Consider the following 14214-nt stretch of genomic DNA (forward strand, 5'->3'; position numbering starts at 1 on the left):
ATATATATATATAAAATATTTAACAAAATTTTCCAGTCAGAAAACTTAAAAGGCCGACTGTTAAAATGAAAACCAAACCAACAAGAATCTTCACACATAAAAGCATTATACCATCATTATACAGGTTTCATTTCATTTTTATTATGACAAATGTACAAGATAGTAAATCATATGAAAGAAATTACAATACAGTTAACAAAAACATCCAAAAGAGGAACAGACGAACACAAAGGACGTTTCTAAAAGCTAAAACCAGACGGCATCTGTCCATCTGCTGTCAAACTACGTCAGCCAAATATCTTCAAACACTGGTGTCGGCATCCCTCGTGACATAATATCAAATTAAACAGATTTGTGTGAGAAATATAAATATATACTGTATCATTATAGGCTGGGCCTTGATTTCAAATGGATTTCTGTACCTTTGATTTTTAAGTTACACAGCAATTGAACACCAGCCCAATACTGTTAATAGACCATCTCAAGAGAAATGCATTGTGGTCTAAGTACCTAATGATGCTCTTGGTCTTTGCATGTCTAAAACTATATTTGTGTAAAAAAAAAAAAAAAAAAAAAAAAAAAAAAAAAATCTGGGTAGCTTTATTCTCAAAATCTGATGCCCTAATGCTGCAAGAGCAAATAAATCGGACTAGAATATATGTGCATGCCAAGCATAAACATTAATGTACAAGACGTTTTTACACCGCTTTTGTCGATCAATGCTTACATTGAAACAATTAAACTGTCTGTTGGGCTTTATATCAAATGCTCTTTTCCTCTGAGAACAGACCATTCTTGGAAATGTTTTAGCAATAGTGGAAATAAGGACAGAGAGACTCAAAACCCTCAAAGAAGACAAAACCCAAATAAACGCATGAAAATGAGACAGACGTGCCCACTTTGGAGTGGTACAAATGTACCTACAAAACAAATTATAAACAGCTGCAATCATAAAAGGACTGCTATGTATACTTTAAATGATTTAAAAATGCCTCTAATATGTTACAGCAGAAAACTACAGATATACACACCAGGATAATGCAAGATCATACAATGTTTCTCAGACGTTGTTCTTACATCTCGGAGGGGCGTCTCGCATCACGCTGCTCTCGGAAAGGTCGGAAATTATTCGAATGTCACCAGCAACATGAATTTCACTTTTTAAAAACAAACAAAACCAGGAGACAACGAATCTCTTCCCGCATGTCTTGTAAGAAAAATGTATTGCTTTATAATTGATGTGGAACAAACAAATCATACACATCATTAGTATGCTTACAAAACTAAAGGAAAACGTTACAATGATTATATTCATATATTTATATAAAGAAAATGAATATAGTGCACTGAAACACAGGACACGATGGGCAAAGAAGAATCCCTTTGATGGAATATCTGCGCTAAAATGAGATGAACAGCACTAAACTTCAAGGAATCCCTCAGAGAAACAGACTGCACATCGATGTGGGTGAGAGTCCTCAGCATTTTATCAGCCTCGAGTGGAAGATTTGGCATTTGACGCATTGAAAAGCTGCCAGAGTAAATAGTGTTTGAATTCAAATTAAAACAGGGTGCTTTAACAGTCCAAAGCAACAGAATAGGATGCAATGTTAGTATGTTGGCATAAGCAAATGAGCAATTTTTCACCATTAGACATCTTCCAGGAATCTTTTGCACTAATGGTGCCAGCAGCTGTACGACCAAGTGATAATTTCAGGTACAAATTCTATAATAAATAGTATAACAAAACAAAGCTTATAATGACATCACTTAAAAACATTTCTTTTTTCCCCTGCCAAATGACACTATGTAACCAATCGGTAGAAATTCAACTTCCACTCTAATTAGATTATAAAAGATGAAAGTTAAAAATGGCCTCGGAGTGGAAACGAACGCTAACGAGATTTAGAGTTTGTGTGGAACCTCGCTGAAACAAAGGCTCCGCCCCCTCTGCACTGACTCCACCCACGTCCGTCTCTCTCTGAAATGTGCAACTGACAGCAGTGGAGATCGAAACGCATGTAAACTCGACAAATGTCTCTACATCAGACATGTGAGCGTGAGCATGGCTGTGTGATTAGTGTAAAAAGAGGTTTTAGAGGTTGTTTTCCAGAGAGGGTTTGTTTGAGAGCGATCGCTCTTATCGAACAAAAAAAACGATACTTTAGAAGGAATATCTCGGGGAGTCTCTTTGAAGGGTTGCGTTCGCCTTCTCTTGATACTTTTGCTCAGTAAAATATTTACAGCTATTATTCATGTGCCACCTGATCTGTTCTGCTGGCACGTTTAACAGGGACTGTTGACGTGATCTGTGGTGAAAACAGGATGAGGGTCGGGGGGAAAAAAAGGAGAAAAAAATGTTTACAAAAAGAAAAAGAATAGCAAGTTATAACTGTTCACTGTTGCATACATAGTCTACAAGGTCTGTGACGCCCAAAAGGTCGTCTTCATCTTCGTCCGGCGCAGCAATCTCCATGCCGTTCGGTGCTATGGATACTGCTGATGGGGCGTTTCCGCTTTTAGCCGTCACTCCCACCCCGGGTCGAGGCATGAGTCCCTCCAAACCCTTCATTGGGCTCTGTCCGTTAGTTGGAGGAAGCTCCACCAAGTTGTAGTCCAGTGGACTGGGTCCTTTGCCAGTCTCCTCTGTCTCTTTCTCCGACGGGCTCTTCTTCACCTCCTCTTCACTCTCGCTGTCGTCAGAGTCGATGCGGTTCACACGCTTCCGGATGGGCCGCTCCTCTTCCTCGGATTCGTCCGAGTCATCATCATCGTCATCCTCCGACTCCCTCCGACGCTTAAGGGACAGACGTCTTCGCCGTTTCCTGGACTCTTCTTCGGACGAGTCCGCTCTTATCTTCTTGGGCTTGCGTTCTTCATCAGATTCGGCTGACTGGAAACTAGCTGTAGGAGCAATAATCATTTACGTTATGCATCAGTTAAGGCTTTATATCAAAACATAGTATTTTTGGTTACAGTTTTATATATTACCCAGACAGATCAATGCTTGGGTTTAGTGGGATTTTTTTTAATATATTTTCAAAAGAAGCATCTTATGCTCATCAAGGCTGAATTAGTTTGATTACAAATATAGTAACAATAATATTGTGAAATATTACAGTTTACAAATATCTGTTTTTAAATTTTTATGTATTAAATGTAATTTATTTCTGTGATGATAAAGCTGAATTTTTAGTATCATTATTCCAGTCTGCAGTGTCACATGATCCTTATCAAACATTTCTCATCAATTTTGAAAGTGCTGCTGCTTCATATTTGTAATATTACAAATATAATATTAACATATATATAATATTAACATATACAAATATATATATATACACGTATACATATATAAACATATATTTTTTCCCCCAAAAAATTCTTTAATGAACAAAGTTGAAAAGAAAATAATTTCTGAATATAATAATATAAGACGCATTAAAGAGTAACATTACGGTTATAGTTAGAGGACAAAATTATATAATGATTGAGCCTTTGTAAACAGCACTGACCTTCACTGTCGGAGCTGGATAGATGTCTGCGTTTCTTCTTTTTGTCTTTGTTGGTGCTGGCCTGTGAGCCGTCAGAATCTGAGCTTTCACAGTAATTCACCTCTTGCTTACGACTCCGATAGGACCGCCGACAGCGGACGTCCAGATCACTATCACTGAATTCACTAGAGCCTTCTGTCGCTGCATGGAACCCCCCCCCGAACACACAAACAAAAACAAACAGAATTACATTAGTGAACGGTAAACCACAAGTATGTTACAAACTCAACTCAACTTTTTAATCAATTCTTTTCAACAAAAGTTTTTCACCTTCAAAAAACGCTATTTGATTTCCTCAGCAGTTCCAACATGAACATTAGTTTTTAAATATCTGAGACTCTTAACTGACAATTAAGACATCTCCTTGGTTACTGTTGCCATGACTGGCAAACAATGCAGCTCTCACACCACACGTGTTCTCACACGGTGAAAAATACATTGCAAAGCAAAGAGAAAACTGACAACACACCGACAGAGAAGACAGAACAGATTACTTCTAACAATAAACAAGATCTCAAGACTCAGCTTTTTAAGTTGAGTCATTTAAAAAAAAAAAACTATACTATAAACAGCATTTTGTACCTATTTAATGTGTTTAGACAGATCGCTGTATTGTCCCAGTTCAAACATGTCTTTTCATATTTACATGAAGCACAAAATGAAAATGAATGAACATCAGAAAGCATTTTATATTTATAAGCATTTTATCGCGGAAGCATTTTAAGTCCACAGAATGCACATGTTTTAACAGGTTATTTAACACCAAGTATTTAACTTCAGCGCTGAAATCCAATCATACAGCGCCGCACATGTTTTCATACAGTGCTGGACAGGTTTTCTCATGCTTTAAAAGTGCTTTAAAGGAATTACTTATTACGGGTTACTGTGGCAGCCAGGAACAGCACAGCTTGACCCTCCATACATCTTTATATTTAAATTAACTTACTTTAAATATTTTTTGACTTTGTACCCTTCATAAAGCAGGATAGCAGCGGCGGCACATAATATACGCATCAGATTGCTTGTCAGTCAAGCTCTTTGTGAATAGACTATTGTAAATTTTGTCAAATTTGTTTGACAATTAAAAAAAAAAAAAAAAAAAAACATTTCTGCAATATATAAAAAAAGTTGTATTAGTATAATTTTTTGGTATGCATTAATTTTTTGGTAAAAAATGCCTCACCCAATTCCTCCTCTTCCTCCTCTTCATCAGTTTCCAGCTCCTCTTCATCAGAGTATCCTTTCGGTTTGCGTCTTCTGCGTGGCGGCTGTTTCCTCTTTGGGCGGTCAACATCACTCCCGAAGTCACTGTCCTCATAGGATGGGACTTCTGCTTCGCTCTCCGCGTCATTATCAGAGGCCACAAACTCCTCATCTTCTGAACTGCTGACCAATCAGAGCAGAGTAAGTGTTATTTCATTGCCAAGACTCTGTGATGCTCTTGAATTAAAAGCTGTTTAACATTACCTGTCGCTGAGACGGAACTCGTCTTCACTCTCTTCCTCGTCTACGGTACTGTCGCTGTCTAGATCGTTGAGACGCCGCCGTTTCTTCTTCTGAGCTGCACTGATTCGCCGCGGCCGCCCGTTCTCCTTCCCATCCTCCTGTAGGATGGTGGACATGTCCTTCTCTCTGTGGCCTGTGATGTTTGCCATGTCCTTTCCCCGGCCTGCTCCTGTGTATTGATATCTTTGATTAGTCTAAACTTCCATATTCAAGCTCAAATATCAACACAGTGTGATGTATAAAAATGCTCATCTACCTCCACCTTCTGCCTCTTTAATGTCTTCCTCGATTGCTTCTTCAATTGCTTCATCAAACTCATCAAATCTGACAAAAATGTATCGATATACAGTGAATAATGGGACAAAGGGATGATTCTAGTCAACCAGTCAAGGTCTGGCAGTTAACTCCACCCTTTTGGTACCCTTTGCTGTGTTAGGTACACCAAAGGAAGGGTACCAAGAAAGTGGTACAGTACAGTCTGCTGTTTTGCTATTCACAACGTCTGACAATGGAAACGGACATAATTTATACTGCATTGCAGTTCTCTCTTAAATTAATTTTAAACTTTGTTTTCAACAGCAGATGGCACTCTAGGCTGGTTTTTAACCACACACTCATGCTCACGAAGAAGACCACTTGTGCTTTCAACTGAGTGGTTAAATGTACTTGCACTTTAGCTTTTATGATGCAAGATTAAATGTAAACAACCCACTGTGACCACTTGTAATTTGTTTCAAGCTTTTTGAACTTTATAATTATTTAAGTTTAACTGTGTGTGTGTAAGGAACACAAAGCCATCTGCCATTAAAGGAACACACTTTAAAAAAAAAAAAAAAGGGCTCATTCTCCAACTCATTTCTCAAAAGTTGAGTTTTACTAATTTTTGAATCCATTCAGCTGATCTCTGGGTCTGGCGATCACATTTTAACAAGAACAGCTGAATGGTTTAAAAAACGGTAAAACTCAACTTAACTTGAGACTTTTTTTTTTTTTTTAAAGTGGAGTGTGCCTTTAAAACTAAGCTCAGAATTGATTGAGAAAGAATTGAGATGAGCTAGATTAATTAATTTGTTTCACCCCCAATTCGTACTGTACTATACCTAACCATACTGCTCAGTGGAAACAAGCCATAAGTGGACTGATATACCTGTAGCTTATGTATTTCTTTGCCCTGGTTGATCTCCGTCCCCATCCTTTGCTTTTCTTTACATCTTTCTTCTCTTTCACCACCACCTCCTTTTCCTCCTCCACTTCCACCTTCAAAAATATTTATATTTATGAAATTCTACTACAGAAGTTTATTAACATGGGGTAGGTATTTTTAGAAAAGAAATTAATACTTTAATTCACCAAGGATGCATTAAACTGATGAAAATTGTGAGTAAAGGCAATTATAAGGTCAGATATTTTAATAAACTGTTTTTTAAACATAATATAAAAAAAAAAAATTCAAGTATTTTTTATATTGATAATAATAATGTGTCTTGAGCACCAAATCAGATGCTGAAGACTTGAGAAACGGCTGTTGAAAAATCTGCATTACCATCAAATGTTTAAAAAAAGTTAAAATAGAAAAAAAAACCTTTTAAATTGTAAAAGGTTTCTTAATATTGCCTTAGCATAAACCACAAAAATCATACCTACTTCAAATTTATGAATGGTATTGAAAATGACAGTTATACATTGAGAATTTAAAATACACCAAACATTTCTTTGTAATTTAAAAATGGTAATTAGGCTTCAACAGATACAACAAACTTTCTATACTTTTTTTATTTCCTAAAATCTATCCTATTTTAAAAGAAAAGTTTAGATTTGCAATAGCTGATATTATGCTCTTTTGTATAAAAAAATATACAATAATAATATTAATAAAAAAAAACACATTAATTTCATATTAAATATCCACACATTTAAATCACCACTGTGGGCACTTACGGAGGGTGTGATGATGTTCTCTACACTGATGCCAACATACACCAGTCGCTCTTTCCTGTGAGAGAAGAATGACAACGTTTCTGACATGAAAACAATTTCTCATATTCTGATCCCATTATATTATAGATTAACAGACTGATAAATGATAACTGGATTAATTTTGGAACTTTTCTCTAACTGATTCAAACAGATTCACTTGAGCTGGTCTAAATATGTCTTTATTCACCTTCGCTCTGCACGTTCTTTCTTTTTGAGGGCGGCATCCAAATTCAGCAATTGCTCTTCGAGCCTGTCACAAAGTTGCTTCTGCAAGAGAAATGAGGAGTATCAGCATTTGAATAGCCAGAATTGATGTAAAAATAATCCTGAAATCTAAATCGACTCACATGCTGGCAGGGGGGACAGAACCATTCCCCGTCTGGAATGATCATGAGTGGAGGACGCAGGCAGGCAGTGTGGTAGCCGCTGTCGCAGGAATCACACAGGAGTATCTGGGGGAACGGAAATGAAAGGTTAAAAGCCAAACCACTGACTGTGAGAAGATTTTAATATTTTTGCAGGAGAGTGTCTCACCAGCTCGGGATGGTTGGGAAGGCCACAGTGTTTGCAGGGGTCGTCATTGGGTGTATCATCTTCTGATGAAGAGGTAGAGGAGTCAGAGCTGTGCCGCTCTCGGTTTCGGTTTCTCCTTCTTTTCCTGGTCTTCTCCACCTTATAGTCTTCATCGCTGTCGTCCTCCTCTGTCTCCTCTTCCTCACTCTCGCTTTCCTCGTCCTCATCATCATCATCAGAACTTTTCCTTTTACGTCTCATACGAGACCACGGTTGCCGTTTCCGACGCCTCCCCGCCTGCTGAATGATGAGTCACATTAAAAATGACCTTTAATTAAGAAATCTATATTACTCAGAAGGTTGTGTTTAAAAAGTAAATTAATACTTCTTTCAGCAAGGACCAATTAAATTGATCAAAAGTCACAGTAAAGCCAATTTATGGCTAGCCATGCTACCAAAAAAAACAAAACAAAGAAACTTGAAGACAACATCTTGGTTTCCACCAGAATATTAAGCAGCATAACCGTTTTCAACAATAATAATAAGAAGTGTTTCTTAAGCAGCAAATCAGAAACATTAAACATTTTGATGGACCATGTGACACTAAATACTGGATTAATGCTGCTAAACATTCTAATAAAACATTATTACGTATTATACAGAATTATTACGTATTTACAGAAAACATCTATTTTAAATTATAATAATATTGCACAATGTTACTGTTTTTTATTATATGTTGTTTTGGCAAATAAATTGTGCATGTCATTTCTACATTATTTTACCTAAATGGAAAATAGAACACTAAAAACCACAATCAGCCATTTTATTGCTACGAGTGAATATAGTCATCTCAACATTACAATAAACAGAATAACAGAATGAATAATAATAAAAAAAGAGCCAAAGGTATTAAAAGTATAAAAAAGAACCATACCCTGGACCACAAAACCAGTCATAAGTAGCACAGGCATAGTTGTAGCAACAGCCTAAAATATATTGTGTGGGTCAAAATGATCCGTTTTTCTTTATTAAGAGCATGTTCTATAAATATATTTTGTAAATTACCAACCGTAAATAATAAGGTGCATTGCAAATAACTTTATTTGGACAACTTTAAAGGTGGTTTTCCAAATATTGTTCCATCCTAACCAACTATATATCAGAATAAGGCTTATTTATTTCAGTACATAAATCTCAATTTCAAAAAATGTACCCCAAATTGATTATGACTGGTGTTATGGTGTTATACAGCAAAAAAAAAAAGAAAGTATTTATACCTTTGGTTTTGTTTGGCCATCTGGCTCAGCTTTCCTTGGTTTACTCGGTACAGGATCCTCATCCTCTTTGTCTTCATTTTCCTCCTTTTCTTTCTCTGACACCGGAGTAGCCTGCTTCCGTTCCGCCCTCCTGTCCTGGATCTCCACAGCTTTAGCAGTGGGTCTGCAGATTCTCGGAGATCTCCTCAAGCACCTGCTGTCAGTCACCTCAGTCTCTGAATCTCCTCTCACCTCTTCTCTCTGAAGTTCTGCCTTCCGTCTGTGAGCTGGGATTTTGATCTTCATGCGAATTCTTTCCTGCTGTGTCTTTTCTTCTTGTTCCTCGCCTGTTTTATCCTCATCCTGACTGTCCTGAGATTTCTTGGGAGGCCGCCCTGGTCTTTTACTGCTTTTCACAGCAGAGCTTTTGTCTTCCCCAGAACTCGCGTCTTGCTTAGATTCTTTGCTTGAGGTGATGTTTTGATCCACAGGAATATCAGTTTCCTTCTTACTTGCTGTTATAGTCCCACATCCCTTGTCAACAGCCGACTGAATTTTATCAGCTTTATCGCCCTCTGAATCAATTTCCATTGGCTTCTCTTTGTTCCCTTCCTTTGAATCTGGTTCCTTTTCATGTTCTCTATCAGAAGGAGGATTCTCCGAACTGGTGGATTCACTGGGTTGTTCTGTAGCTTTAATTTCTCCTGATTTTTTTCCTGCAGATTCTTCTGAGCTGTTTGCAGCTTCACCCTTTTCATCCTTGTCTTTTGACGCTTTCAAATCCTTATTTTTATCAGTTTCAGCTGCATCACATTTTTCCTCACTATCTACTTTCTCTGTGGTTTTTGGTGTGCTTGGAGTATTTGTTGAATCAGAAACAGATGATTTTTCAAGATCTACTGATGCTAGCTTAGGGGATTCTGACTTCTCTTGCACTTTGTCTTGAGGGCTATCTGTATCTTCAGAAGGTTTAGGAACAATGGAGTCACTTTCTCCATTGGTTGAATGTTTGTCTCCTTCAGACATGCTCTGTTTTTCAGTTTCTGAGAGAATGGCACTTTGCTCTTTTTCTGTGGTAGTGTCTGCAGAGCTGTGATGGGGTTTTGTTTCTTCAGTGTTCACTGGCTTTTCAGTGCCAGAATGTGGTTTGATTACTTCACAGGAAGAAGACTCCTCTGTTTTAGATGATGGGATTGGTTCAGTTTCCATCAGCGTGGAAGCAGTTAGATCTGGTTCTTTATGGACCCTATTAGAGTCTTTGGGAGACTGCTGACTTTCTTCTGTGAGGACTTTCTTATATTCTTCTTCTGCAAGATCCTTCTTGGACTGTTCATTTGATAGGTTTTCCATTGACTCTTTTTTTGATGTCTCTTCTTTTAAGAGATTTTTATTTGACTCTTCTTTTTCTGGCTCGTCTTTTGGAAGATCTTTTATTGAATCTTCTCTTGTGCAATCTTTTGATGATTCTTTCACTGCTTCTTTTGAGAATACTTGGGTTGACTTTTCAATTGATGTTTCATCTTCTGAGAGACATTTTGTTGATTGATCTTCCGCCAGACCTTTTGTTGGATCATCTTTTAGGGGAATTTTCCCTGACTTGTCGTGTGTAAGATCATTTGATGATTCATTGTTTGGAAGATCTTTCACTGATTCTTCTTCTGTTGACTCTACGGGAAGTGTTGATGCATTTACTTCAGTAGCATCCGTATTATCACAACTGGGAGACTTTTTATTGTCGGTCACTTCTTCAGAAACAGGTGTCTTTTCTGATTGTTCACTTAATGATGAGTGCTTTTCTTCTCCAGGGGTCTTTTCAGGAGATTGCGAAGTTTCAGATTTTTCCTTGTTCTCTTCTGCAGTGGGGGCACAGGACTCCTCAGACTTCTCCACTTCCATCTGCTCTTCAGCACACAATCTGGTTTCATTTGTGTCCATCTTCTTTTCCATCTGGTCATCCTTTGTCTCCTTTTTTCCTTCTTTGGATTTATCTAAATCTAGTGGGAGCTTCTCTGAATTTTTCTCTTCTGTACTTTCCTTTTGAAAATTATCCGACCCTTTTTGTATTTCACTCTCAGACGCTATTAGGTGCGGGACATGACCGTTGATCTTTTCCGCATTCAATCTGCTGTCATCGAAACATGTCTGAGATTCTTTTACAGGAGCAACAGGAGCATTTCGTATTCCCATGCTGCTGGTGTCAAAGTCTTCACTTAGTTTCATTTCCCGCTTTTTCAGGGGAATTTTTGCTTGATGGTCATTTTTCAAAGCTCTCTGAGTCTCTTCTAAAGTTTTTCTTTTTATATCCTCTGTTTTTTCTGCGATCTGTGAAGGCGTTGACAAGTCCTTGGCTTTCTCATCTTCATCTTGTGGCTCTTCTTTAATCGATGCAGTAGTGCCATTTGCCGTCTCCGAAGGTTTCTGCAGCTCTTCCTTCCCCTTCAAGCCTTTTTCTGACAAAGAATTTATGGTTTCTGCATCTTCTTGCTTTGCATTTTCCTTTTCCAATATGTTTTCCTTATTTTCAGACGCAGATAAATCATTCTGTGTTTTCTCATCTCCGATCCCCACTAGAATTCAAAAGCAGATAAAAACAAATCAACTCCAAACTAATGCCGTGTTCAGTCATTAATTAATATTAACTTTAAGATACCTTCAGCTCCCTCTTTTTTCTTGTCGTCTTCTTTCTCTGGGTTCGGACTGTTATTAGATGAGCCCTCCTCTGGATCCTTCTTTACCAAAAGTGCTGGATCAATCTGAGTCTTCAACAATCCAAGGATTTGAGCCAGGTCGTCTCTATTTCTGAAATGGAAAATAACGTTGTTTTTTTTAATGTATCTGTTACTGTCATTTAGCATGTTTTTCTAACAAAAGCCATCCAGTACAGCTAGCAAAAACACAATGTAGCATGTTATGATGAACTGGTTTTTATGCCACTGGACATTGATCACAAAATGCCTACCTTACTATACACTTCCAGGATGACCCATCCAAATCATCCTGTTCTTCCACATAGATCCTTACATTATGGTCTTGATCTAGCTGGAACCAGTACATAAGGCCATCTTTGTCTCTGCCAATTGGCTGAAGACGCATTTTATCTGGGTCCTCTTCATTGATAGCGGTTTTAAACTTGACATTGTCATCAAACTGGCATTCGCACAAGTACTGTGTGCAAAGCAAGACATTGTGAAGTTACATTGGGTTACTAAAAAAAAAAAACTACAAATGCAACAAGTTTTTACAGATTGATGTGAGGTTCAATCGCTTAATTCAGTGGTGCGACATTGTGATTTTGCCATCTTACCTTCAGAATTCCTGTCTTACACTCCACTGTCATCTCTCGATAACCCTTTTTTTCTAGCTCCCACGCCCATGTGGTGTTAAACTCCTGACAGATCTACAAAGTAATAAAGACAAAGTAATAAAAAATTAAACACTGATGAGACTAATATTAATACTTTTATTAAGTGCTCATTGTGCTCACAAGCTATTCACGTATTTATTATATTATCCATAATTCACAGCTGTTTGAATGTGATTGTTAAAAGCAGAATGTGCCGTCATCTAATACTTAATTTATTGTTAACACTGATTTACTCACCTTAATAAGGTTTTTCTCCCATCTGTCTGCTGACACAGATTTGCCAATTTTCCTCAGTAATTTCACATGAAGATCCACGAGGAGTTTGGGTACTAGGGACATATTATTTCAATGTTAAAGCAACATGTAAAGTACACATAATTTACACTTAGAATTTCATAACACATCTTATTATGATTTAGGTTTGCGGTACATTTTTAACTGTCTGATTGTTGTTTCTGTTCATTCAGCAACATAACCAATAATAACACATTTATGTTCTTAAGTGTTCTAAAAGTCCAACTTCTTAAATAGCCACAGTGGGGTAATTAAAATCCATCAGCAGAAAACAAGCAATGCTAATGCAATTTCAGGATTAAAGAACCACTCCTTTAGGGCATGAAAACCTGAGAAACTGGTAATAGTTTGTAACCACTAGTGTGTTATTTATTCATTAAATGAATAAATAACACAATGATAAATGCGTACCTGGACATTTAAAATTGCAGTTTTTCTTGCCATAGTCCCCTACATATTTGATTTAATATATTTCATGAATGTGTTTATGACTGGCAGAATCTATCTGGCTCTACTATACACATAGCATAGCTGCTATAGTTTTAGCCAAGATACAATTATAACTATATTTACCGTTACTACAATAAACTATCAATGTAAAGGGACGGTTCATTCAAAAAAATATTATTTTCAATAACTAACTAAAAAAATTAAAATGCAAAACATATATATACTGGCTTATTTTGGACCTATCAATACTTGCTAAGATAAGTGGTATTATATGTAAGCTATATATGTATATAGGGAATAGATAGTTGTAACACACTGTTTAACAAATTATTAACTTTCACCAAGTTTGACAATCAAAATAATCCCATAATGTTATTTCTCCCTCTCGGCTGCGCGAGCAGGAAGTTTACACGTTCTGCGCATGCGCGCTTCTCACATCGCACTAATTCATGCCAAAATATTATTTAACTATGAATAAACATGATTATTTCATTCCTCTCAATATGTGTGTAGCTGTGCGCGAATACAAGCGGTTTTCCATAAGTAAAAGGTCGCATATGAACGCAAATAAAGAAGAAATGCGTTTCTGTGCGCTGTGATGAGTAAATAAAGCGTAATAAAACCTTCCGTCGTGCGAAACGCCGATATTAACGCAAGAAAAGGCGCTTTAGAGGCACAAACGGCAACAAAAACACCGACACCCACGGGTGGAGTACCAAATGGCCCGTTTAAATGCATGTTAAGCGGCTGAAGAGCAACAATGGAGGAGCGGCTCACCCGCGCTGCTCTCCTGCAGACCGCGCTCCAGCTCCGGGAACGACACCTCCGGCAGGTCCAGCAGAGCTCCATACCGCTCCAGGAACGAGCAGATAACGGCGAAGCTCGGGCATAATTCCGGGGAAGAACCGTCCGCTGCCTCCGAGGCAGACATTATTCCGAACCGAGCCGCTGGAGGACCACAACCTCCCCACAATGCACCGCGACTATGGCAGACACATGGCCCAGAAGCCCTTGCGTCGGAGATACTGAACTGATGTAAACAAACCACGAGCAGCAGCAGAGAGACAGAGAGCGGGAGAAAGAGAGAGGAACTGAAACAAAGGCCCCTGAAGTGGCACTACATTTAAATTCCAATGTTACATAAAAACAAGACTAAAAATGTAATAGGTGAGAATGCAATAGTCGTGAACTGCACTTAAGGAGTCTTTCTCTTTGAGAGTGAGAGATTCTGAAAAAGAGGACATAAAATAAAAACAAGACAGACAGAAATACTACCAGGGACTAATAGGAAAGGTAT

The 14214-nt window shown here is 37.8% G+C and overlaps 1 protein-coding gene across 4 annotated transcripts; it reads right to left on the reverse strand.

The window, feature by feature from the left end:
• Nucleotides 1–119: 119 nt before the first annotated feature.
• Nucleotides 120–13911, reverse strand: rsf1b.1 (remodeling and spacing factor 1b, tandem duplicate 1). 4 transcript variants are annotated; one of them, XM_043229309.1, is made up of 16 exons: nucleotides 13695–13911; nucleotides 12411–12502; nucleotides 12114–12206; nucleotides 11769–11974; nucleotides 11460–11608; nucleotides 8831–11376; nucleotides 7572–7850; nucleotides 7385–7489; nucleotides 7225–7304; nucleotides 6999–7053; nucleotides 6208–6317; nucleotides 5317–5384; nucleotides 5022–5229; nucleotides 4738–4940; nucleotides 3516–3695; nucleotides 120–2904 (listed from the first exon to the last, which is right to left on the reverse strand). In XM_043229309.1, the coding sequence occupies exons 1-16, from the start codon at nucleotides 13846–13848 to the stop codon at nucleotides 2387–2389; spliced, it is 5046 nt and encodes a 1681-aa protein (XP_043085244.1). In that variant the 5' UTR covers nucleotides 13849–13911; the 3' UTR covers nucleotides 120–2386. The 4 variants fall into 4 exon arrangements, with proteins under 4 accessions (XP_043085244.1, XP_043085243.1, XP_043085242.1 ...); XM_043229308.1 differs by having other exon boundaries at nucleotides 4738–4937; nucleotides 7572–7847; nucleotides 13695–13910; XM_043229307.1 differs by having other exon boundaries at nucleotides 7572–7847; nucleotides 13695–13910.
• Nucleotides 13912–14214: the final 303 nt, after the last annotated feature.

The sequence above is a fragment of the Puntigrus tetrazona genome, unplaced genomic scaffold (assembly GCF_018831695.1).
Source record: "Puntigrus tetrazona isolate hp1 unplaced genomic scaffold, ASM1883169v1 S000000002, whole genome shotgun sequence".
Taxonomy (NCBI): Eukaryota; Metazoa; Chordata; class Actinopteri; order Cypriniformes; family Cyprinidae; genus Puntigrus; species Puntigrus tetrazona.